This window comes from Acartia tonsa, chromosome 4 (assembly GCF_053477335.1).
Source record: "Acartia tonsa isolate MP-2025a chromosome 4, ASM5347733v1, whole genome shotgun sequence".
Taxonomy (NCBI): Eukaryota; Metazoa; Arthropoda; class Copepoda; order Calanoida; family Acartiidae; genus Acartia; species Acartia tonsa.
The window spans coordinates 45,634,651-45,660,934 of record NC_137263.1 but is presented as its reverse complement, the minus strand read 5'-3'; the positions used below and the strand labels follow the sequence as shown (position 1 = coordinate 45,660,934).

At 33.9% G+C, this 26,284-nt stretch overlaps 2 protein-coding genes across 2 annotated transcripts in view; one reads left to right on the top strand and one right to left on the bottom strand.

Annotated features, from left to right (window-relative positions):
• LOC145317411 (uncharacterized) overlaps positions 1-10,993 on the top strand; it is a 38,567-nt gene extending 27,574 nt beyond the window's left edge. The window contains exons 2-8 of the mRNA XM_080158487.1: positions 3,570-3,867; positions 4,191-4,805; positions 5,129-5,243; positions 5,797-5,915; positions 7,496-7,636; positions 8,082-8,995; positions 10,007-10,993. Of these exons, the coding sequence (XP_080014613.1) occupies positions 3,570-3,867; positions 4,191-4,805; positions 5,129-5,243; positions 5,797-5,915; positions 7,496-7,636; positions 8,082-8,995; positions 10,007-10,046 (2,242 nt within the window). The 3' untranslated portion in view covers positions 10,047-10,993. The remainder of the gene's footprint in view (positions 1-3,569; positions 3,868-4,190; positions 4,806-5,128; positions 5,244-5,796; positions 5,916-7,495; positions 7,637-8,081; positions 8,996-10,006) is intronic.
• A 3,762-nt stretch (positions 10,994-14,755) lies between these two features.
• On the bottom strand, positions 14,756-26,261 carry LOC145317393 (histone deacetylase 7-like). Its single transcript, XM_080158443.1, has 16 exons — positions 25,956-26,261; positions 25,543-25,683; positions 24,934-25,048; positions 24,726-24,825; positions 24,379-24,457; positions 24,023-24,102; positions 23,593-23,772; positions 23,158-23,234; positions 21,092-21,247; positions 20,539-20,662; positions 20,027-20,114; positions 19,319-19,391; positions 18,333-18,448; positions 18,029-18,169; positions 17,662-17,835; positions 14,756-17,073 (listed from the first exon to the last, which is right to left on the bottom strand). Exons 1-16 carry the CDS (start codon positions 26,259-26,261, stop codon positions 16,960-16,962), a joined length of 2,064 nt encoding a protein of 687 aa, XP_080014569.1. The 3' UTR covers positions 14,756-16,959.
• Positions 26,262-26,284: the final 23 nt, after the last annotated feature.

Below are 26,284 nucleotides of genomic sequence, written 5' to 3'. Positions count from 1 at the left end.
ATCTCATGAAAATTGTCTGGGTTCAATGCATACCCTTAAGAGGCTAGGAATACTAAGCATTTAAACTTTTAATAAGTTTTGCTGCGCTACTTATAGTCAAATTGTTTTCTGTTCAGCATAATCAGAGAGAGAGAGAGGGGACAATTGGCTGTTAATTACACTAGTTCCCAAAGTTTCACAAGAAAATTTTCTTAATGGTTGGCTTTACAACTTTGGGAACTTATGATGAATTTGATTGTTTGGTTTATTAAGTTAAGTGTCCTAATGTTTCGACCAGTAATTGCAATTTACAGAAGGGGTAATTTTGTGTATTAACATTGGGAATGTATATCATTTTATTGACCATTGTCTTATCCCTTAAGATTCCTGAGCATATAATAGTAGAGCAAACCAAAATATTATTTTTATGTGAAAGATGGTTATCAATTCATTGTGTTATTATTATGTGGATGTTATGCAGATGTACGTACCAGGGATCTAAAGGGACAATGGCCGATAAATTGATGTACATCCCCAATGATGATACATATAATTACCCCTATTGTAGATTACAATTTGTGGTTGAAACGTTTGGACACTCAATTAAGTGAACCAACCAATCAAAATTCAGTAAAAGTCCCTAAAGTTGTTGAGCCAACGAATAGGACAGACAACGTTATATTAAAACTTTTGGGACTAGTGTAAAAAAAAAGTCCAATGTTCCCTCCCTGTGTACATACACAAACTTACATACACGCACATGATACACACACACACACACACATATTAATGTACACAAACACATAATCACCACAAAAACATAATAAAGATCAACAGCAATATTTTGCGAGGTGTGTGACACAAAAAGTGCAAAATAAATGCGCAAAATTTTTGTTTTCACGCAGGTTTTCTCTAGCCAGACGCTTATATGAACACTATTAGATCCATTCCACATTATTTTGCGCCGATACTCACGGTGCACTAACATTACATGTACGTTCAGCCGTTTGGCCACTAGCCGCGGATATTATGGACGAAACAGCGTAAAATGGCACCAAAAAAAGTGGCCAGTATAAATTTTACCATTGGTCAATTACAGTGTATACTTGCCTCTCATTGGTCAACTTTATTGTATGACGTCATTGTTTTGGTGCAACTTTACGCTGTCTTATTATTGACCTTTGATTTTTGGAAATGTTCGATTCCCAGCAATATTTAACTGTATCATATCAATTATGTGACTGTGTCCATACATAAAAAATGTGGTTAATTCGTAGCCCAACCAAACGTTGCTTCTGCTAAAATGTAACATAATCAAGGCAACTACAAAAATGCATTTTTATGTGTTGGCATGGCATAGTTTAAAATCATATTGATCATGATTAATTACAGTATTATGACCAAAGCTCGACAGTCGCGCTTTGTCGGCGACGAAGCCTCAAATTAAAACCCGTTTAGATGCTTTAAATTTAAATTTAAACAAGAGGGATTGCCATATTTGGGTCAGGTCTAGCTTAATTTTAAAAATGCAAAAGGTTGGTTTTCCTTAGACTTACAGGTGGCTAAGGCGCGGCTGCCGAGTCCTAATAAGTTAGAAATATTCCAAATATAGAATTTTAAATAAATAGAATTTGTCTAATATACTAAACTTAAAAAACTTTAAAGTTAAAAAAAATATTGGTGTATTTGAGAAGTTTTTTATAGTGCCTATAAAAAATGACGTCATACTGGCCTACCATTGGTAAATTGATATATATACTGGCCTGCCATTGGTAATTTAGTCTGTGTTTTGGCCTATCATTGGTCATTTGTATTGTATGACGTTATTTTTTATAGGCACTATAAACAGCTTTTTCTGGTGGTTCTTTTCATATGACAATATTGTAGTTGATAACATATTAGGTTCTGATAATTTGAATCTCTTCCCCTTGGTTGCATGACACAGCACACACACACACACACGACCCCACCCAGGACCCCTTTACTCCCATCGTCACAAACAATAAAGTTTTAATATAGAGTACTTATGTGTGATACTTTAATCGCATATTGCATTGACCTTGCAATTATACATGATTTAATATTTAATTATTTTTAATTTTTACCTTTTTTTAATCTTGTTACTATGTGCAAAATATAAAATAAATTAATTTCTATGAAGGTTGTCATCATTTTTTTAAAAATCTTAAATTTGTATTTTCTTTAATCTTATTTTTTCCACATTTTTAAAAGTGTAATTTACTGATTACCATCCCTGACAACTATAAAATCAGCTACAAAATGTGCCAATGAATTTTTCGCAAACATTGGCTTTTTTTGTGTAGATCTATTGTTTTACATCTATTTGGTATACCCTTTCATTTAATGTATCCATCTCTTAATTCATTGTGCCTCAGTTATTATGCAAAAAAATGTAGCATTACTCGTACATTTTTTAGGGTCCTTTAAAAAATGGCATTTAGTATTCACTTCTTCCACCCATGAAAGTTTTTTTCTTGCTTTCTAGTCATTTGTATGTCCCATGGGACATCTTAAACGATGGTCTCCAAAAGTTGTGTCTGTTTGTACGTGTTTAACCACATTTTTATAAATGTTATTAACACTAATTCTAACTTAATTTTAAATTTATTATTTTTTCATTTTACAAAGGCATTTGTATTCATGAAAACTAGTCTTGTTTTACAAGAATGCACTTTGAATGCAGTGAAGTAAGAGATTAATTATGTAAGAAATGTTTTTATCCTCAAAATTGCTGCACCAATGGGTTCTTCCTAAATTTTTCTGTCAAATTTGTTTACTAAAAAAAAAATCTTTAAAATTTAAAATAAAACAACAATACGCAGAAAAGTTGTAAAAGTTAAAAAAAATTGTATCCATTTTTTGGCACATTATTAAATAGCTAACTATAAATAAAATAAGACACTCCAGTAATAAAATAAATCTTTTGGGATGTTTATTAAAAGCGAAGCTTTTCTATAATTAGGGTCGGTCCGTCCGTCCGTCCGTACGTCCGTCCGTCCGTCCGTCCGAGATAGATAGCTTTTAGTCGTTAATTTAGGCATGTTAGAATTGTCCTATCGATTTCAAACTTTGCATAATGATTCCTGTTGTAGTTGGGTACGATTTAGAAAGCGTAGCAACTCTATAATCATTACCAGAATGTCCGTACGTCCATTTTAAACATGTTGATTTTTCTACTTTTTTAACAACAAATTTTCAAGTGTTTTAATTATCCGTTTGATCTGATTTTTGGTATATTGATTCCTGGGACAACAAAAAATAATATTATAAGCGAAGCAACTCTATAATCAAGTCCAAAAATGTAAGTATGTCCATAAACATTATCCTGTTTTTAAGCAGTTTTTCAACAAATTTACCTACAATTTTGATTCGACATTTATACATTTATGTTCCGATTTTTCAGTTCAGATACTATACAAGTGTTAATGTCCGTTTGTCCTACCGTTTCAGTGCTTCGCTTTTATGGATGTTGTCATCCTTGTTAAATATAATAATACTTAATTTATTCAATTAAGAACTGCTCAGCTAAAAATTGATTGCATTATTTAACAAAACTTTTTTTATTTCAGGGTAGAGAATGGAGGAGGAAAAACGGCGAGCCAAGACGGCGGTGGAAAAGATGAAGACGGTGGCGGCGGCGGACAGCCGCACAAACAAAATGGCGCCCACACAGAGAAATTGAATGGCTCTGCGTCAGCTGCTGAACCCGTGCCAGCTGTTGTAGCTGCACTTAATGATGCTTCCGAGAAGAAAGCTGACGAACCAACAGTTGTTGAGAATAGTAATGTTGAGAAGCACGAGGAAAGCAGCGAGACTGTGGAGAAAACTGACAACTCTATCTCTGTCACTCAGACCTCAGTTTCTCAGGTAAATATAATTTGAATTTTTGCCGCCAGATGTCATGAACGTCAAGTGAAACATACTTTTTCCCCTTTGTAAACTGATTTGTTTGCTAAATAACTTTAGTGGGGTTAAAAAACACGTTTTCTATATGTCATATCACTACGAGGCTACTCTGCTTCCAACTTTATAAAACCTAACTAGATTGACTTTTGTTCGCCCCCCCCTACACTATCTGTTCTCGTATGCTTTCTTTTTATTTTCAAATAAGCCATGAGAGGCGTTTTGTGTGCTTCACTATTAAGTATTAGAAAATTCCTTCCCAAAAAGTTACATTTTTTTATGTTTAGGTTAAAGAAGAGTCAGAAAAATTTGTGACCAAGACCGATATCTCCAGTGAAGTACCAGCAAACTTTTCTCACCTAGTCGACAACATGGATGGACAAGTTGTGGAATCAATGTCGTCAGAAACCAAGTCATCAGTGACCTCTTCCTCAGTGACAACCTCCTCATCAAAAGTAGTTTCCTCGTCAGTTATGAGCTCCGAAGAAATGGAGGCCATTCCTGAATTTGGCAAGGACATATGCAGCGGGTCTGAATCAACTGAAGTAGTTATGCAGTCATCATCTAAAAAATCTTCCACAGTGGAAACATCTAAAATTTCATCAGTCAAACAAATGGAAACTATTGTAGTTGAGGAAGGTGGGGATATGTCAGCTGTTCCATCCACAATCATGTTATCAGGACCCGCAGATATGTCTGAACTAGTAATGTCAGAAGAATCATCATCTGTTAGCGTGTCAAAGTCTTCCAAAACAGTTTCTTCTTCTGTTATTGAAGAGTCTAGCAGCAAGGTAGAGTCACTAAATGAGGTTGTTGGTTCAGAACTATCTGATGTTAGTTCTTCTATTGTTGAAAGTGTGAGGAACGTTGAGTCAAGTAGCAGTACAGTACAAACATCACAGGTGAGGTTACCATTTTAAGGAACACGTATAAACATGCTAATAATGTTTACTTTAAGCGCATTTTCTCTTGATGTAAGCTATCTTTACATTCTCTGTGTTGTGGCTTTTCCAGATTATTTTTAGGCTAGGTTTTACTGTTTCTAATGATATGCAAATCTAAGCTGTACGTGCGGCTAGCTGTTTGCCGGTTGAGCATAAGTAGACTTTAAATTAGCAAAATAATTCCTTAACCTAATCTAAAATGAGCAGTAAAAATACATCTTAAAAATATATTTGGAAAGATTATTGTTTAATGGGTGGTAATTAAAAATATTTTTTTGTAGGTTGAATCCTCGAGCAGTGTACAATCTTCAGAGATGCCCCAGGAATCCAACCTGGGTGACATGGAATCAAAAATGAAGCAGCTTATGGAACAAAAAATGGGTTCATTAGCTACAGGTACAAATAGGTTTTAAGCATAATAATTTAGGGGCTAAAAACCAGTTTTAATCAAGATGAAATTATCATATTTCTTTGCTCTTGTTTCTTTGACTTTTTAAATTTTATAAAAACCTGTTGCTTCAGCCGTTTATGCGATCATAGGTAACTTGGAGATAAACGTATAAAACTAATAAGTAATTATAAATCTTTTGAGAGGTTTAGCGATTTTTATTTTATTTACCAACATTTAAAAAGAAAGTAATTTAAATTTGGCAAACAACTTCCTGGATCCAGTGTTGCAGACCTCTTTATCGTCTGCTAGCAAACTGCTTTCTGCTCTTTTGTAGCTACTTGGCTGTGTTAATATTCCCGACGCTATTAGCTGATTTTCGAAAACCCAATTTAACCCCCTCCCAATCTATTGTTTTACTCTAATAACGAATTAATCAAATATTAAGGTGATTATGATTTACGTCAATATTAGATACAATTAGCTAAATTTAACCTAATTTATTTATTTATCCACAATATTAATGATAAACGTGATAAATATATTAAAATTTACTTTCAGACATCTCGGGTGACATAACCAGTGAAACCAAGTGCCAAGAATTTAGTTCAAGTACAAGCAGTACAAGTCATAGTGTACAGACAACAGTCACAGGGGAGGATGGCCAGCCCATTGTAAAGGTTTGTTTTCAACTTTAAAATAAAACAAGGGTGTCAACATCAATAAGTAGCGAAGCCAAAAAATTATGAGTATTCAGTATCAGTATTACAGATTTACGGACGGACAATGTGATTTATAGAGTAGCTTCACTACTAAATATTACAATTATTTAGTAAAGCACATTAATTGATTTAGAATTATCGTGGATTGTTGTCAATTTAGGTTGATAACATGGACCTCATTTATTGGTCAATTCATCCAGTAGAAGGTGTGGGAATGGGGCTAATTGGAGCTTACACCAGATTATTATGTACTCTAATAAAGTTATACTTTTAGCTAGCTAAAATAAAGATATACGATAACCCTCCCTCTCCCTCCCTCTAATTTGAATTTATCGGTTACTTCTACTTACTTATTTTAAAATGGGTTAAGGTCTAATAATTCATTTTAAAAGAAAGATACTGTCTATTATGTACTAACAAACGGTCTTTCTAACGTAACGTTTTTATAGATTATCTGCGCTATAAAAGAGTACTAAAACTGGATGTTACTAGCTAGATTAAATATTAAATTAAGCGTAATATTTTAAATTGATAATATCAAATACTCGACTATATTCATGCACTTAAACATTTAACAAAAATTAGCATTCTAATACAATTTTAGGGAATAGTCCCTTTCGTAACATCGCCCCATAAGGGGCGATTCGTCGTATCTTTAAAATGGCTTTTTATAGGTGAGGTTAGATTATATTTGGTTAGGTGATTGCCCCACAGGTTTAGGTAATTGGCCCCGCAGGGGCTAGAAATAGGAGAAAAGCTACTGTGAAAAATACGAAGAATCGCCCCATAAGGTGCGATGTTACGAAAGGGACTATCCCCCAATTTTATGTATTCATTATAGTAGCTTTGCAAGATTAATACAACTATAAAATGTAAACCTTAAACATACTCTAACCCATCCTTTTCAAAGATCATATAATACTTTTATAAGCTGCTTACATTTAACATTTTTTATTTAGAATCAACGCTTTGGTGTTGAGTTGATTATTGTTTTCATGTATAGCTCTGATACACAAAAATAGAAATTAATATTACAAATGAAAGTTTTGGCATGATATTTATGATAAGTTTGAGTTGGATTGTAATAGAAGTGGCATGGGCAATAAGTAAATTTGTCCACGGGGCGGGGACACTGTCACGATATTGTATTAGGTCTTTAGAAAAAGCTAATAGCGTCGTAAATATTAACAGAGCCAAGTCTCTACAAAAAAAAAAAACAGAAAGTAATTTGCTTGCTGACGAAAAGGTTTCTTCAACACTTGGGCCAGGTAGTTGTCTGGATTTATATTTATACCCAGGAATAAGGTATAACCAACTAGGGAATTAAATCTAAAATAATATTTGGGGGGCAAATGGAGAGGTCGTCAATTTTACGATGTGTTGCCCCCCAACGACAGCTGAAAAACACGTATAGGTTTCGTGATTTTTTTCCGAATTAATTTCGTTATTGGTATGAGCTGATTTATACCTATTCATTAATAGATTTTCCTAACAAGTAATTTTTAAGAAGTCAAATTTATATATTTTGTAATTATCAGATGGAGGAGAGTGTAAAGAATGAGTCAGCTAGCAGTGCAAGTGCCATGGAGATGGTGGACGGTCAGGTCGTGTCCAGCAAGGAGGAGGGAGAAGCCTCCAAGGAGGAGAGAGCTACTGTCAAGACCAATGATGGCGTCAAGGTACAGTTGCAGTTTCCTAATTTGATTTGGCAACTCTTTTGAAGACAATAAAAACAAATAAGATTTTTGTAATTCCTACGCCTGCATAAAAAGTAGTGACAACAGGAAAAAGTTCGGGCTGTTTATTATAATAGTCCCCAAAGTTTTATAATAACTTTTCTTTATTCATTGGATCAACAACTTTAAATAACTTTAAATATTCATTGATTGGTTCATTAAGTTGGGTGTCCAAGCATTTCAACCACTAATTATAATCTACAGAAGAAGGTAATTTTGTATATCATCATTGGGGATGTCCATCATTTTATCGGCCATTGTCTTATCCCTTTAGATTCATGGTCAATATGGCCTCAAGAACGTATTAAAACAATTAAGATATCTTTATTAGGTTTGTTTTTTAAATTGCTTGTTATGATATTATTTTGACAGAGTATGATTTTTGTAGGAAACAGAGAATACAGCTGTTCTGACAGAGAAGGCCTCCGTGAAGGTTGAGGACGGAGAGATCATCTCCTCTGAACATGACTCTGCTATGCACGAGGAGGTCAAGGAGACTGAGTGTGCCAAATCTCAGGATCAAATTGAAATGGAGAAGGACCAGTCTCAGCAAATCCAAGATGAAACCCCTGAGGTAGAACTTATTGCCGTTGAGGATGATTGCAAAGAAGAACAAATTGAAATAAAAGAGGAAACAAATGAAGAATCAAAAACTGAGTCTACTATGGAAAAACTAGAACAAGAAGACGCTGCTGAAAATAGTAACACTGAATCAACCAATGATGCTGATGATGATAGTCCAAAAGAAGATACTAAGGTTGAAGAAGTTGAACTTGAGGCGTCTAAGAGCGATGAAGCAGATGCTGAAGAAGTAGTTGAAAACATTGAAGTAACTGCTGAAACTGAATTTGAAAGTAAAGAGGTCTCCGCTTCTAATGAGGCTGAGGCAGAAACTGTGGAGTGTAATGGAAAAGATTCATCTTCCAGCTCTTCCTCAAGCGATGCTGAGGATGAAAACAAGGAGGAAGTTGAAACAGTTGTCACTGAAGAAAGCAAAGCTGAAAAAGTAGAAGAGGAGATGAAGGAAGTGATATCTCCCCCTCCAGTTGAAACATTAGGAACTGTAGAAGATGTTAATGATGAAGGCATTGATGAAGACGACTTGCCTCCACCTCCAGAGGAACTTGACGGAGTTATTGCCTCGCCACCTCCCCCTCCACAAGAGATGGATCTTCCACCCCCCATGGATCTGGATTCCCCGTCTTCTCCAGTGAATGAGATGAAGTCAAGTTATGCAGCTCTAGTCACCCCGTCTGGCTTTGTTTCTCCAACTGATTCAGATAGAAAAACTTTTACAAACAGGTAAAGATAATATTTTATTAAATATTAAATCACACTCGACCTTTATCATTACCTGAAAGAAAAAAAACTTTTTGAGAGTCTTCTGTCCTAAAAATGAGAACCCTACTGCCGTAGTGCGGCTTGCATTTTTCAACCCAGTAAATACAAACGGTAGAAGCCACACTAAGACTCAATCTGCATAATCTGCATATTATAAACGCGGCAATGAAAAAAATGTATCTTGTCTGCTTCTAAATAAAAATAGGAATTAATACGAAAAGGTGTTTGATTACATCAACTTAAATATCAAATCTGCCCAGAGTTTTACATTAAAAAATACCATATATAAAAAATAAAAAAAATAGAGTGATTATTTTTTGGAAAGTAGGTAGCTACGAATTATTCATTTGGTAGTTTATAAATGAAATGTTGTATTTTGAATTTTAAAACTTTATACAGAATTTGTTAAAACACCTTAGTACTACTATTATATGTTAAAAAGTACAAAAATATTATTCATGGAACAAGAAAAATTGATAGAATGTACTAATTTACTTGTATTAAATTTATTTAGAATTTTAATAAGCAATGATAAAATAATATTTTCAAATAAAATTTTTACTCTTTAATAAAAATACAAACAAAATCTGTCTGAGGCAAACCCAATGATAGCTTACGGAAAAATTCAAATTACTAGAGTAATAGGAAAAAAAATTTTTGGAGACAAAAAAACATCATAACATGATTTTTAAAAAGCCATTAATATATTGGTTTCTAAAAAGATAAAATTTTTCTTTAGACTAGCTACCTGAATTTTATTCTATTCTTTATCTACACACACACACACGCAGCTATTTCATTAGCGTTGATAACGAACTAATGCACCTTCCCATAACTGGTTTTTTAGGCCTAGTCTTTAAATAGGCCTGAAATAATATTTTCCTACGTTTCCCATCCCTTATCCTTGAGCTCAACAAATATTTCCATAACCATATTGTATAAAATTAAAATGTAACGAGATAATTTTTTCAGTTTGCTAAAAGAAGGAGGAGCTGAGAATGGATCTGATTAAATTTTTGTCTGCTGACCTACCTATCCTTAGATTAGCTGACTTTCAAGTCCTGGCAGCGTCTAAAAAGCTGACATGCAATTACTACTAGTCAGCTAACCGTCCTTTCTTGGAAGAAATAATGTGGCTGACCTACCTTTCCTGGAAGCTTATAATACCTATTGTGTGTTAAGAAAGCTGACCTGCCTATGACTAAAGCTACTTGACATCTGACCTACCTAACCTGGAAGCTACTAGTAAGCTACCCTATGAACAAAGCTGTTGACCTCTGAATAATTAATGTGCCAGATATCAAAACATGTGTGAACTTCAACCAGTTAAAAATAGATTTATAAAAAAAAACTCATTGTAGTCGACCTAAAAAATTAGTGCTCCCAAAAATTTTCTTATAACTATGTTTCTGTTCATTATGACTTAGTTTTGTTGCCATTGAACATTAATAAATTTAGATACTCTAAATATTTCAAATCTCAGATTGAAATACTCATCTATAGCTTCGCTAATTTCCAAAACTTTACTTGTGTATACTGTATAGTGGACAAAGCCATAACTACAATAATTTTACCTATAATTTTTGACCTTTGTAAAAATTGTAAATAGAATGATTTTTAATGTTTGTGTACACCAATTCTCCCAAATCAAATGGTCTAACATCTTAGCCTGTCTTGAAATAAATTAGTTAGACAAGTATATAATTCATAATATACTTCTTAAAAATGAATCTAAATGTAAATGTTCCAACCTTTTCTTAATGATTTTATAAAAAAAAAATCTTTTTTATTCGTCTTTTTTAATATTTTTAGTTGTGAATTAAATTTTGCTGTAATTTTTTTTAATTATGATTTTTAAAAACTTTGTACAATACATATGATTTGTCATAAGATCTGAATGTTAGTCGAACATATTTGTAAAATGTAAATTTAATGATTGATATAAATAGTTTCATTATATATATTTTTTTATTTACTCAAGCATTTAATGGGGGATTTTAAACAGATTGTGATTTGAAAACAAGGATGACAACATCCATAAAAGCGAAGCTCTGAAACTGTAGGACAAACACTTGTAGAGTGTCAGAACTGAATAATCAGAATATAAATGTATAAAAGTCGAAACAACATTGTAAGTAAATTTGTTAAATACATGATTAATTTTTAATGACATACTTACGTTTTAAGGAATCGATTATAGAGACGCTTCGCTTATAACATTGCACTTTGTTGTCTTAGGAATCTGTATTTCAAAACTTGAATAATTATATCACATAATTTGTTGTTAAAAAAAGTTAAAAAATCAAAATGTTTAAAATGGACTTACGGACATCCTGGTAACATTTATAGAGTTTCTACTCTTTATAAATCGTACTTAATTACTACAGGAATTACCATTCAATGTTTGAATGATTTCAAATATATATATTGAGAGTGCAGTTGAGCTACTTCTACTACTTCTTACACAATACACATACATTGTTTTGAGAATATAGCTAATAATGAAGTAGTAACTCGCCGCTATCCTCCAGAGCCCTATTCGGTGATGAGAGTTCGAGTTCTAGTCCCCATGTGGCAACTCGAATTTCTCAGTTGAATACATTCACGCAACTTCCCCTGGTTGTGTTAGAAGGGGATTATTGAGTAAGTTTGGATACTTATTAGTCAAGTACTTAATAACAGTACTACCCTTATCCCAAGCTCCTCTGCGGAGAGCGTCATTCATTACGGTGACTTAATTTGGGACACCTGCCATACTCGGCGAGGGTGAGGTAACAATGAGTAGCTCTCATGAGACAGCGGGTCAAGTCATAATGTGCTTGAATGTGGAGCTTGATAGCCCTAGTGGCTATACAAAAGTGTCTCAGCCTACTCCATGACTATTTAGGTCCAAACCCTAAGAGACTATGGCTAATCAATCAAGAGCCCTATTCAATAGCCTAAAATCATTTAAAGATCGTTAGAAAGCTTACTTTATCTTAAACGGACTAGTTGTTGCTAAGATTCTTAGCTTCAATCTAAAAATTCTGACTGCTTTTTGTTTTAGAATGTGCCCCTAATATCTTGACGCTCTTAATTACGAGGAGGTTGGAGGCAGAAAATTGCTTAAAACAACAAAAGACAAAAAAATGTTAAAGCCATACTGTAATCATGTGAAGCTTTCCTAAAATGGAGAACTCAATCGGTTCAGTTGTTATCGACATCCTAATACTTTTTATAGTAGGATATCATATAGCCTTGAGATATACAGTAACCGCTGTACCGATCGGGTTCTCCTTTGCAGGATAGCTTCTTATAGGTCCCGGGTAGGTTAATATCTATTTCGGGGGAGTGTACCACCACCCTCCCAAAAGAAATCACAAAAAAAATCAAAAAAGTTTTATTCTCGCTTTTCGCAGACATGAACACAACATAGACAATTATTTCTCAAATTATATATTTGAAATAAAAAACAAACATTTAAAGTGCCACTTGAGGCCTCCAGGGGCGTAGCCGCTAGTCAAGAATATAGTAGAGAAGCTTCGCAGTAATTACTCTTATGTCTCATTATACAACTTTAAAACTGTAGTACATTCATTAAAAATGACGCGTACTAACAACTATCCCGTTTCCCCAACAGGACGGAAAATAAACAAAACATCAGTCACTAATAGATTTTTTTATCAGCATAAACTTCATCAGGGTATGGTTATTTAGGTATGTACATTTTTACAAAAAAAATAGCAGTATCTTCGTGCATTGTCAAGAAATGAAGAAATATGTCGTGTTTAGATTTCTTTTAAAGTTTAATCTTTCTCTTACAAGATCTTTTCCCAGAGACATTTTGTCGTTAAAAATCTTTGTCCGCCTGTGCATACTAATACCAACAGATTATTCGTAAAAAAACTTATACAGTAAACGAAAGGAAAGTCGTCTTACATGCGTTTTTTTGTTTTTGTTGCTCAGCCAATATTTAGGTGTTCATACTAGAAGTTGATGAAAGCAATGTATTTACACTAGATTTTAAAATTGGTTCAAGATTTTATTTCGTCAACAAGTCAAATGTTTTGTTATGGTCAAAAATACAAGAATTACAACCGACATCAGATCCATAGTATAGATGCGCTACGCGGCTACCTGCCTCCTTTTTCTAAGAACATTTTTCGTCTGCTAGCAAATTGTTTTCTGCTACTTGGCTATTCCCAACACTATTAGTTGATTTTCAAAGACTCAATTGAGAGTCGGCACAAGGTCCTTGTGATGGAACATACAGCTATTTAACCCCTTCCCCCTCTAGTGTTTTACTCTAATCAACCGACAATTACATGTCAAAACTTACGATTAACATTAATAATCTATCTATAATACAAAGTAGATCGATGTCTGTCTGTTTGTCTGTCTGTTTGTCTGTCTGTTTGTCTGTCTGTTTGTCTGTCTGTTTGTTTGTCTGTCTGTTTGTCTGTCTGTTTGTCTGTCTGTTTGTCTGTCTGTTTGTCTGTCTGTTTTGTCTGTCTGTTTGTTTGTCTGTCTGTTTGTCTGTCTGTTTGTCTGTCTGTTTGTCTGTCTGTTTGTCTGTCTGTTTGTCTGTCTGTTTGTCTGTCTGTTTGTCTGTCTGTTTGTCTGTCTGTTTTTCTGTCTGTTTTGTCTGTCTGTTTGTCTGTCTGTTTGTCTGTCTGTTTGTCTGTCTGTTTGTCTGTCTGTTTGTCTGTCTGTTTGTCTGTCTGTTTGTCTGTCTGTTTGTCTGTCTGTTTGTCTGTCTGTTTGTCTGTCTGTTTGTCTGTCTATTTGTCTGTCTGTTTGTCTGTTTGTCTGTCTGTTTGTCTGTCTGTTTGCCTGTCTGTTTGTTTGTCTGTCTGTTTGTAGCGAAGGATCTCGCTAACCGCTGAACATATCGGGTTCTCCTTTACAGGGTAGCTTCTCATAGGTCCCGGGAAGGTTTATAACTATTTTCTTGGGGGGTGGGACACCCCCAACCCCCCAAAAAAATGAAAATTACCCTCACCCCCAAGAAAATTTTTTTTTGCTTTTTAAAACTAAAATTAAAATAGTGGGGTCGACTACCCCCCCCCCCCCTCAAAAAAAAAATTCCCCCCCCGCAAAGAATTTTTTTTTTTTTAATTTTTCTTTTAAATCTAAAACACGAAAAATTGGTTTGATCAAACCTCTTGGGGCAAAGCCCATAGAGGCTAGAGGCGAAGCCGCTAGTTTTTACATAATTCATCAATCATCACAATCTTTGGATATACATCGACATAATAGATTTTTTAAGCAATAGAACGTAAATTTAAAGTAATTTAAAAATAGGCAATACTTAAGAGGGATTTTATAATTGGTTTCTTAAATCGACGAACTCTTCAGTTTTTGTGTCTCGTTCAAGAACAATTTTATTTGGAACGAGCTTTAACTAATATATTTGATTTGGAAAATGACGATGAGGTCAATAGTAATATTTAATAATTGGCGAGGTTTGGTGATGATTTCGGACCGTATTCTTATTTTAATTGTCAGTCTATTGGACTGATTTCAAGCAGGTATTCTCCTCCTGGTCAACAATCTACTGTAAAACAGTTTACTGTCTTCTAGCTGGAAATATCTGAGATGGGCACTTTTGCAGATAACGAAAATTATTACACGTGCTTCTTAAAATAAACTTTTACGAATTCCATTCTTGCGGACATACGGACAAAATTAGTTATACAGCATACTTACTTATAATATTTATGTAACTAATAAAACGATATATTTACTGAAAATTGTTTATTTTAATTCTGTAATATATATTACATAAATATATTTGTATATATAAAATGACTAGAAATAAACTATAAATGATAAATTTTAGTAGCGCAGCTACTCTTTTATTAGGGCATAACTGTACATTCGTAATCCAATTATACATAGTAGTAGGATTATTTTGTTTTGTCGTTAAGATCCATCTAACTACAGGACCGATTTAGTTTTCAATTTGAAAGAAACTTCACATAAAAAAAAACATTTTATCTTTATTTATTTTATCTTTGAAATTTTCATAAAATTTCAATAACTTCCTTCTTTGTTTATGGATTTAAAATTTTAAATAATTTCATTCAATGCATAATTTGCTTTAAATGGAATTATATATCATATTCAATAATATTTATTTCCTTACACTTATAGCAAATATTACACTTTACATTTAGGTTGCAATTTCCCCCCGCATTTATTGGTTGGGCCGTTTATCCAGTAATAGGAAAGAGGATGGGGTAAAGGAGGGGAATGGGGCAGATCGTTGATACAGTGTTCACTTTATTATAGAACATGAAATCTGGTGTAAGAACCAAGTACAATTATACATCCATTGTTCTAGCTTGTTGACGCGGTGCACTACTTTTGATCATAATTATCCTTGATTTCTCATAAAATACATATGTTTTGGACGGATTGAGATTTGTATCTTGAATTGTATCAGATAATATAAAACACATTAAAAGAAAAATTTCTAAACTGATTAATATCCGCTGGATTAAGATTTTAACCTGTTCTGAACCAGACTGAAAAATCATGCATTGTATGATATTATTGACTACTTTCTACGGATAACAAATAAAATCATAATTTTAATACCTGTGCCTTGCTTAGCTCGGGGCCAACAAAACTGGAATTTTCACATTACTATTCGCGGCAAGCTGTCTATAATTTTGAGAATATTAAAATATTGATTTCTTTGATTTGCATATTAATTTTAAAAGCACCATAAACTTATCATCTTATGCTATTTATACTTATGATTTTTAGCTTAACATTAAAATATATAAAATCATATAAAAAGTGACTAGAATAGAAATAAAATGATTATTTTTCAGCATAAAATAATTAAGACTAGAAAGACAAATATTTAAAAAAAAGATACATTTAGTTTTCTAATTAAACTACCATATAATTTAAGACTTAAGCAGAAATTATAAAGAAATCCCTTTCGGCAAGGGCAAAGGCTTTTTACAACAACTTTAAAAGCTGCTAGCGGTCAAACGGTAGAATACATTCTTACATTACTTTATAACAGCATAAGAAGGCCTACAAAAAATCTGAAATAGCACAAGACCAATTTATGATCTATATACGCCTTCCTATAGAAAATACGCACTAAAGTTGTCTATTTCGCGCATTTACTCGCACTGTGAGATACAAAGAATTTTGGAAGCTAATTTTAGGCTATTTAGTATTGATTTGAATTTCAGCCAAAACAATGTGAAAAATCTATGCTTCACATCCAGCAATTTGGCAGCTAGCTAGCAGTCAAAGCAGTTGTAGATTAAGGATTTTCTAACATAATTTTAATTTTCTATTTATATAAAAAGTTGGGTAATCAACGACCTCATCACAATTTTGTTAAACTTTAATTATGTATTTTTAGTTTAGGTAAAGAAAAGTAAGGTTAAGGAAAGCCCTACAAGGTTGTATCCCCTTTAGTCAGGACCGAAAAAAATGAATTTACGAAATAAATCTTTCACATTTCTAAAAATTACAATAATATAAAAAATCTTAGCTTTAAAAAAATTCTAAAGAAATAAAGAAAATAAAATTGGCTAAAAAAATTAAAAGCTTTTGGAATATAATTTTCATATAAGTATAAAAGCCAGCTTTATACAATTTAATACAGAATACATATATAATATTTCATCTAATTTATTTTTTATTTTCTAAATAAAATCAAATTTTGACTGAGCAAAAAAATTTAATAAATTAAATTTTTGAAAAGCAAAATACTTATTTATAAAAAATCTACTTCCATCTATAGCGCAACAAAATTTTCTAAAACTTTGTTTTTTATAATTATTAAAAGAAAGCATGATTAAAATTGCCTTCCTAGCCGTTTCCTGGATCTTAATGATTTTTTGAAATAAGTATCATGAAATGAAAAGGCTTAAGACGAACAAATGAAATGGTAGAGTAAAACAGCTAATTGACTACATTTGTATCCGTTGGATGGCGTTGATATCAATAGGATGAGAATCCAGGTATTGAGAGTGGGACATGCCAGCAAATTGGCAGCTCTCAGACAGGATTGGCCAGTACTGAACCTAGATAATAAATAATGAATTTTAGCTAGATGGCAGACTGGATTGAAAGACAACAGAGTAGGAAAAAGGGAAGGCAGAACCCAAAAAAAAACATATCCTATCATTCCAATGATGGCAGATTTCTGATGACGGACTTGAACCTTTTTTTTACTGAAAGTCTCAACTAACGTAGTTGTGTTGTGTAGGTAGTCCCAATACCCTTAAACCTATCATCAACACACACCTAACATAATAGTATGACGAGGCGATTAACAACAATATACATAAAGAATCAACTAACAGCACCTTACAATAAAGTCTGAGGAGTGCTTATCAAGCACTAAATCCCCCCTCTTGTTTATTTAAATTGAAAGCAAGAGGAGGGATATTTTTTGCCTAACCCCTGCATGGGACCCTCTCCCTGAGGGTTCTATACCTGCGGTGCCTTAAACCCTTCGGAGCTTTCCAGTATCTAATGTAACCTAACCTAATCTTATCTAGTAATAAACTAACCTACACCCTTATTTGAATTTTATTTTATAATTGGGGAGGGGGTCAGTGCTCGACAAGTCCCTTTTAGGGAAATTGCCAGTGAAATAAATAACTTACATGATGCTGAATAGTTGTATGAATGTCCCTGACTGCCTGTGGAGCCGGGACCTTCTTAATGTTGTCCAGCAGCTGCTGGTCAGCCTGCACCTCACCCAGCAGGGCAAGGATGCAGTGGACAACAGCATCACCAACCTCCTCGCCAACGTAACCACCTTCCAGTGCTAGAACTACCTGTTAAAGAATATTCAATTAATCTTCTTCAACGTTAAGCTACTCTCTTTTCATAGTTATTTAGAGATGTCATACCATCCTCTCTGCCAGGACTAAGGAGTAAAAAGAAAGGAGATCATATCAAGCTGGAGACACCCATTATCCTCCCAGTGTTACATGGTTGCCGAAAGTTCCATCAAATAAAGTAACTTACCTTCCCCTCTGCCAGGTAAAGTAGGTAGGAAGTAAGTAGACCATAGCAGGCAGGGGACACCCTGTAGCCTCCCAGGGTCACGGGGTGGCTGGCGGTTCCATCAAACCCAGCGGATACCAGGATAATGCCAGGGTCAAAACACTACAATTTAAAACAAATAACTATATCACATACAGATGTCCGCGGATTCTAAATGAAAAAATTTATTCAATGATGGGCGATTTCTCTTAAATCCCGCCCGCCTAACCTTATTTAAAATATACAGTGATACACTGATTGTATAGTTATGCTGAAAACAACTTGCCTTTATAACAGGAAGTACAATAGTTCTAAGTGCCGCCAGGTATTCAGCATCTGATAGTGGCTGCTCAGACAAGGACCAGGCTATGTTAATATTTGCTCCTGTTCCACTACCAGTACCTAAAATTTTTATTATGTAAACATGGCTTTGCCCCTAGCCTCTTGAGGCATCATTAATGAGTGAAAAGGTGCATTATTTGCCAAAATCCAACGCAGGGCCTGTACTAAGTTTATCTAAAAAGCATGATTTAACCCATCCAGTAATAGTAATATGAAACAATGATATGACGATTAGGCATAATGATATATAATAGTAATACAATATTGCGAACACAGTAATATTGTCTGACTGATTATGACGTAACAAAAAAAATAGCCAATGAGAGGCCGTTATTGACCAATGGTAAAATTTATAGTGGCCTCTCATTGGCTAATTTTTTTTGTTACGTCATAATCAGTCAGACACTATTACTGTGTTTCAATATTGCAATACTAGGCTAAATCCTATAAATTTGTTAGGCTATCCTAGGGGTTGCCTAAGCTTTACGTCAATCTAAAGCTAAAAAACAAATTCCTTGGCTAGCCTAGGAAATTTACAGGATTTGGTCTACTTTTATAGTGACTTAAACATATAAAAAAATTAACCTCCATATAAACCTTTTTAGAGTTTTTTTCATGTATGATGTCATCCTTGTTAAATTATGGCTATTTATTGAAATTTATTTACGGTTATAAAAAGGATGTACTTCCTTAGAGAGAGAGAGGGGAAAATGGGCTGTTTAAAGCACTAGTACCAAAAGTTTCATAATAACATTTCCTTATTTGTTGGCTTAACAACTTTGGGGACTTCAGTGAATTTTAATTGATTGGTTCATAAGTTGAGTGTACGAACGTTCCAACCACATATTTTAATGTAAAGAAGGTTTAATTGGGGATGTACATCAATATATCGGACATATTCTTATCCCTCTAGATCCCTGCATTACTTACCAATTTCTTGTGGGTCACCGGTTCCAGGGAAGAAATTTCCACCATCGTGACGATGCATCGATATATATAATACCTAAAAATAAATTAACAAAACTAATTTCATAAAAAGAAATTTATGTAGAAACTCCCTTGAAAAGCAATAAGCTAAGCAACCATGGAAGAAAGACATAAATATATCTTTTTACAATGGATATAGAACATGCGGATATTGTGACGGAGGAATTTTTGTCATCAATTTAAGTTGTTAATAAAGTACTCATATAGTGGTAAATACGTTCCCCCATGGTCAGGGGAGGGGATGGGGCGATGTCATAAGAGAGGGTTATATTAGCCTCCTGGGACTGGTAGAAACTTTTATCAGGGTATGAAAGAATCTCTCATAATGTCCATGTATTCATTATTCATTCTATTTACAACAAGGATGACAACATCCTTAAAAGCGTAGCTCTAAAAACAGAAGCAAGGACAAACAATTAATAACTCTTCTAGAGTTTCAGAACTTAATAAGCAGAACATTAATTTCTAAGTCTAGACGAAATTGTAAAATACATAAATGTGTAGCAAAATTGCGTAAATATAGGATACAGTAAAAAACATACTTTCATTTTTAGGATTTGATTATAGAGTTGCCTTGCTTATAATACTAAACCTTGTTGTCCTAAGAATCATTATTCGAAATTCAGGTTTTTCTACAATTACTTTACCTACCTCTGGGTCTGAGTAAAATAATTTTTGAGTTCCATTACCATGATGAACGTCCCAATCCAATATTACAACTCGCTTCTTAAATGTTTTTCTAAACAATTATAATTATTAGATCCATTGCATTGGCTTGGATTTCCCCCTCAGGTTTTTTTTTGTCACGGATTAATTCTTTTTACCTTGTATGTATACCTTCCCCATGAAGCTCCTTGAGGTAGAGACAAAGCCACAAATAAAAGGAAAAATATAAAAACTCTAGATGCCTTTCGGGGCACTTAAGGAAAGAGGGGAGAGGGGTAAGTCGACCCTCTACTTTCAATTTTAGTTTTAAAAAGAAAAAGTTGAAAAAATTGGAGGAGGGGGGAGATTTTTTTCCTGGGACGATTTCTAATTTGAGGGTGGAGGTACCTTCCCTGTACCTGAAAGAACCTTAATTGTAAAAAAGGACCAAATCGGTAAAGCGGCCAGCAAGATCTTAAACTATACATTAGGGTACTTTTATATATAAGGGATGGTACCTGTAAATATTAGCCGCTATGGCGATGTTGTTGAAAAAGCAGAAACCAAGAGCTTGGTCGGCCTCCGCATGATGGCCTGGCGGCCGCACCAAACCAAATCCGTTCTTCAGTGCACCGGATCCAACTTAAGATAAAACTGATTAGGTAAATTAGAATTAAATCTTCTAATTTTACAACAAAAAAAAACAGTTTTATCTTTTAACTTTTCAGTTGCAGAGGTTAATAATGTAAAAAGTTAAATTTTAATGTGCAACAATTCTAACCCGCGGCTGTAGCTTAACACAGTGCGCATTTAAGATTGGCCCAAACCACGTCATAACCTAAATCGTTAATAAGTGTAACTCCTGTTGCTATATCAGATGCACGTAGGAGAATTCCTTTGGCCCAAAACAGGTGCATTTCATTACCATGCAAAGTTAGGTCTTTCAGACAAAGGTCAGACAATCAATGGGTTAGTTGTCTGCAATAGTTGGTATTCTAGTGTCTTAGAACCAACTTTGAAGGTATGGCAATATTTTGATGTCAACCCTTCTCTAAAGTTTAAAAACTTTACCTTTATTAACAAGCTCTACAAGGGACCCAACCGCAACTTTGGCCGCGTTCGGCGTGTGAACATCATGCCATATAGTGTCGGAATCCGCTCCCCATCCGCCACAAGGCAGCCGCATCAAATCTTTCCGCCGCTCATCACGCACCACCGGGCTTACACCTGAAAAAAGCGGTGTTAAATCAAATCTGCTAAAGTATCATAACTGCAAATTATTTTGATATTACATTAATACTGTGTTACTCATTCACAATAGCAAATGCTATTTGGAAAGTTTTTAAAAGGGGTAATTCAGCCAAGCTCCTGATTCATTACTATCCGTAAATGTCAAAGGTTTCTAAATTGATACTTTGATAATAGTTTTACTTTCTGCATATGTAAAATTAGTTCTTACCCTTCTCTGGTATTTTCCTTACATGCCTAAACCCTGCGGGGCTATCCTGTACCCAATATTACTTGCCTTAAAGTAAACCCAGAACCACTTCATTATGCAATCTACATTTTCCTGGATATTTTGTCTACGGTAGTCCATAAGTGTACAGCTTTACAGCACATTGTTTCTATTTGCTAAAGCAACACGTATGATAAAAGAAAAAAACTCTTTTTAAAGTAAAATGCTTATATTTTAATCATAATCTACGTTTTTGTATTTTTTACCGATCCACTTCATTATGCAAATCAAAAGAAAATCAATGGGAAAACGTTTGTTTTGCACTTTTCTCCACTTTTAAAAAATGATTCTGATAAAATAACAATTTTCTAAGGGATTTATGCATTAATTATAATGAAAAACAGTTTAAGGTAGATTTTAATGATTTTTCTAAATAAGAAATAATTGAAAAAAAGAAATTCTATCCCTATCACTTTAGATGACAGATGCTGACCCCCAGTCTTATGGATGAAGCTAAATACATGTTCAAGATAAAAATTACCCTGAAAAATATACAAAAATATTTTTTTATGTGTTAAAAAAAATCCATTTTAAAATCTTGATTTTGAGGATGATGGCCTTTAAGATGCTCTTACTGGTGGTGAAGGTGAGCTAAATGTTATCTAAGTACATGACCATTATAACAACTTGTCTATTAACCTATGTACCATTTTTTGTAGTAATAGCAGCCTCCGGTGGAGCCTCTCGACATGAAATATAACCATTATCTAAAAACTACATTATTTACTTTATGAATTTTAGTAATTAAAATTGCAATTTTTTTCGTTTTTAATATTGCTTGGCTGGAGGCTGCTATGACTACAAAAATTGGACCATAGTTCAATATATAAGTTTACATCATGGGCATGCACTTTGATAACATTTAGCTCACCATCACCACCAGTAAGAGCATCTTAAAGGCCATCATCCTCAAAATCAAGATTTTAAAATGGAGTTTTTTAACACATAAAAAAACATTTTTGTATACTTTTCAGGCTAATTTTTATTTTTAATATATATTTAGCTTCATCCATAAGACTGGGGGTCGGCAGCTGTCCTCTAAAGTGATAGGGATAGAATTTCTTTTTTTCAATTATTTCTTATTTAGAAAAATCATTAAAATCTACCTTAAACTGTTTTTCATTATAATTAATGCATAAATCCCTTAAAAAATTGTTATTTTATCAGAATTAATCTATAAAAGTGGAGAAAAGGGCAAAACAAACGTTTTCCCATTGATTTTCTTTTGATTTGCATAATGAAGTGGATTGGTAAAAAATACAAAAATATAGATTTTGATTGAAATATAAGCATTTTACTCTAAACAGAGTCTTTTTCTTTTATCATAGGTGTTGCTTTAACAAATAGAAACAATGTACTGTAAAGCTGTACACTTATGGACTACCGTAGACAAAATATCCAGGAAAATGTAGATTGCATAATGAAGTGGTTCTGGGTTTAATAAACAAATAAACGAACAGCTTCTCCTCCCCAATTATTTTCAAATTTATTTCAAATACAAGAGGTGGGGTTTCAGCGCTCAACTAGAATTTTTAGGGAAACCGAAGGGAAATTTGAAAATATTAGCGCAAGATTTCCTTTAAAATGCTGCAATTAACTATATGTCATAATTAATATTTACCATAAGCTTGCACATGTTCCTCAGTATGACAACAGGTTAATTCATCATATCTTGCACGTCGACGCACTATTTCACATCTAAAAAGATAAAAGTTTTTCAGTAAATCTTTTTTGGGGGGGTCTTCTCTTTAATTTTATATAAGAAATAAGTGTTACAATAAAAAGATTAGAAAAAGGGTTACTAGCGTATTGTCTTTATTATATTGTGTTTCAAAGTCCTGATACTTGTGTTTAATGTTTAATTGCCCTAATATCTGATTTATTGAGCTCCGATTTAATTTCTATAACATCCTTGTTTCTTTTGGTGTGTGTATATTGAAATTTCTTGCAAATACTTTTGGATTATTAACTAAGGTAATAAACATTTTACATTCTTAAAAAAAAGAGAAAAGTTACATTGAGACCTATAACAATATACCTGACCAACAAGACAAACCTGTTCAAAAGTCCATGATCTTTGAGCTTGTTAATGATATTCTCCAGCCGTTCCGGGGACTCCGGGTGCTGGCTGGAGTCTCCGCAGAGGCAGGCGTGCGCCAGCATCATAGGATCCCAGGCCAGGCCGGTCAGACAGCTCGTGCTGGAACTCAGGGTCACCAGGGGGCTAGATCGAGTTCTAGCAAATATAAGAATGATTTAGCTTAAACATTTTTAAACTTTCCCATCCTCTAATCAACTACCAATAAATAACGATTTTGGTCAAGTCTTTAAAATAGTAGTAAAATGCACGAAAAAAAATATTTTTTGGAAAAAAATCTAGGGAGTAATTTTCTATAACTAACAACCTTTTCAGCTAAGTATTAGATTAAATGAAAATTTTCTAGGCCGCCAAGTGATGTTATAAGCTTTTATGTAAAATGTAGTACCTGGAAATAGGTTTAGGCCTGGATCTGGAGGTTCCATCCTGCGACGAATGCCGGGTTTTGCCTTGACCAACTTCTACATTCTAAAATTATAGATTCAAATTTCATTACTTTTCTATTTCTTTTTGATAATCCTCATTCAGTTTGAGCTTATATTTATATAATCTAGTCCTAAAAATGTAAGAATGTCTGTAAACATTATTGATTTACTTACAAATTTGTTTAGACTTCTTCATTTATAATTTGCTTATTCAGTTCTAACACTCTACAAGTTTTAATTTTCGTTTGTCCTACCGTTTCAGATCTTCGCTTTTATAGATGTTGTCATCCTTGATGATTATTGTACATGTTAGTAATACCTGTATTTTAGAAAGTTCTGCCATAGCAAGCATAGGATCCAAACATTTTATTCCTTCACTCGGGTTTGATCGGTTCTGCCTAAAATTATTTAAAATATAAAAATAGATTTACTAAACAATCTAACATCTTAATTTCTAAAGTTGGCTGGGTATGTTGTATGTATATATATAATATATATATGTGTAAATTATGATAAATTTTCATAATATAACATTGGTATTATTTTTAACAACTGCGTTTGACAAATAGAGAAATAATTACCGAGAGAGAGATCAAAATTTAAACGAACTAGAGTAGGATCCAAATTCATATGGTGAGTAAGTAAGTAGGGTTTATTTTAATTTACCTGTTAAGAACAGATTGCCTGATTTGATGCTTAACTATGGCATGGGTGTCCAACTCTGGACTAGCTTTCCCCTGTCTCAATTCTGGTGGTGCCAGCAAACCTGAAATTTGGAAATTAATAGATTAAGAACTATAGGGTGCCCAATTCTGGACTGGCTTTTCTCTATCTTTATTCTGGACAAACAATAACACAGTGTATACAATTATACCTGGATGACCTAAAGGGAGGGGCGCAGATTGAGTCCTCCCAACAGGTCTTAACTTTCCATGGCGGGGTGGGGAGGGGTTGTAAGGTGCAGGGGCTGCGAGGTACCCGCGATAATCCTGAAAAAAAAAGTTCTTATGTAGTTATTTAAATTCATGAAATGAAATTTCATGTAATCGTTCAAATTTATGAATACTTTGAGTACTATTGTTATGGTCTTTTAAGTCCAATAAGACCTATGAAGTCAAAATCATCTAAAAATTTTCGATTACAATTTTATTCTATTTTGTATTATTATTTAGAAGCTAATATAAAAATGTACAATGTACTGGAACAAAATGGCTGCTTTGTAGCGGTCATATTGCAGAGATCTACAATTGATGTATTTCCCCAATGATGATACACAAAATTGCCCACTTCTGTATATTACAATGAGTGTTTGAAACGTTTGGACACTTTACTTAATCAACCAACCAATCAAAATTCAATAAAAGTATCCAAGGTTGGTAAGCCAACTAATAAAAAACCTTATTATAAGACTTTGGGGACTAATTTAATAAACATCCCAATGTCCCCCTCTCCCTGGTGAAATTGTCACATATATGCTGCTTACCCCGGCTTCTAAGATCGAAGAAGATGAAGAGGCCATGGAGAGAGGGGAGGCCAGGCCATGAGAACCACGGGACGAGTCCCGGTACGGCGTAGTGCACTGGTAACTTTCATCCTCTTGTACAGGGGATATACGGGGTAGCGTCTAGATAGATACATACATAAATAAATAGGTAGATATACAATAAAATATATTCAAAACCCAACACACCCTTTTTCCTATTGATTTAAGAGGTGTCAAAATTTTCGAGAACACACCCTCAAGCAAAACCCAGTACATGATGCTGTTACAAATCTGAATAGATCGATACAGAAAGATAGATAAACAAATAGATAGGTAAATAGACAGATAGACAACAGACAAAAATGTAGAGAGACAATAAGACAGAATTAAAAGCACAAATAAGACAAACAAACCTTAAAATAAGAAGACGAGAGAAGGGAGGAAACTTCGGCATCCGTGATCTCTGTATCAGCCAGTGGCATACCCAACTCTTTGGCAACCCTGTCAAAACAATTTCCAGCTGCCGCAGCTGTTGACGGCTGCTGTTGCAAACTGCTCAGCTGTTGTTGCTGAAGGCTGTTTAGTTGCTGCTGCTGTTGCTGCAAACTGCTCAGCTGTTGTTGTTGCTGCTGCTGTTGTAAGCTGTTCATTTGCTGCTGCTGTTGTTGCTGTAAGCTGTTGATTTGGTGTTGCTGTTGCTGTTGTAGGCTGTTCAACATTTCTCGTTGCTTCTTTTGCAACA

Coding starts and splice junctions, on each gene's coding strand:
- LOC145317393 (XM_080158443.1), bottom strand. CDS start 26,261: ATGTTGAACAGCCTACAACAGCAACAGCAACACCAAATCAACAGCTTA. Junction 23,773..24,022: donor AGGCCTAAACCTATTTCCAG/GTACTACATTTT, acceptor TATATTTGCTAG/AACTCGATCTAGCCCCCTGG. Junction 18,170..18,332: donor TTGTACTTCCTGTTATAAAG/GCAAGTTGTTTT, acceptor TTTAAATTGTAG/TGTTTTGACCCTGGCATTAT.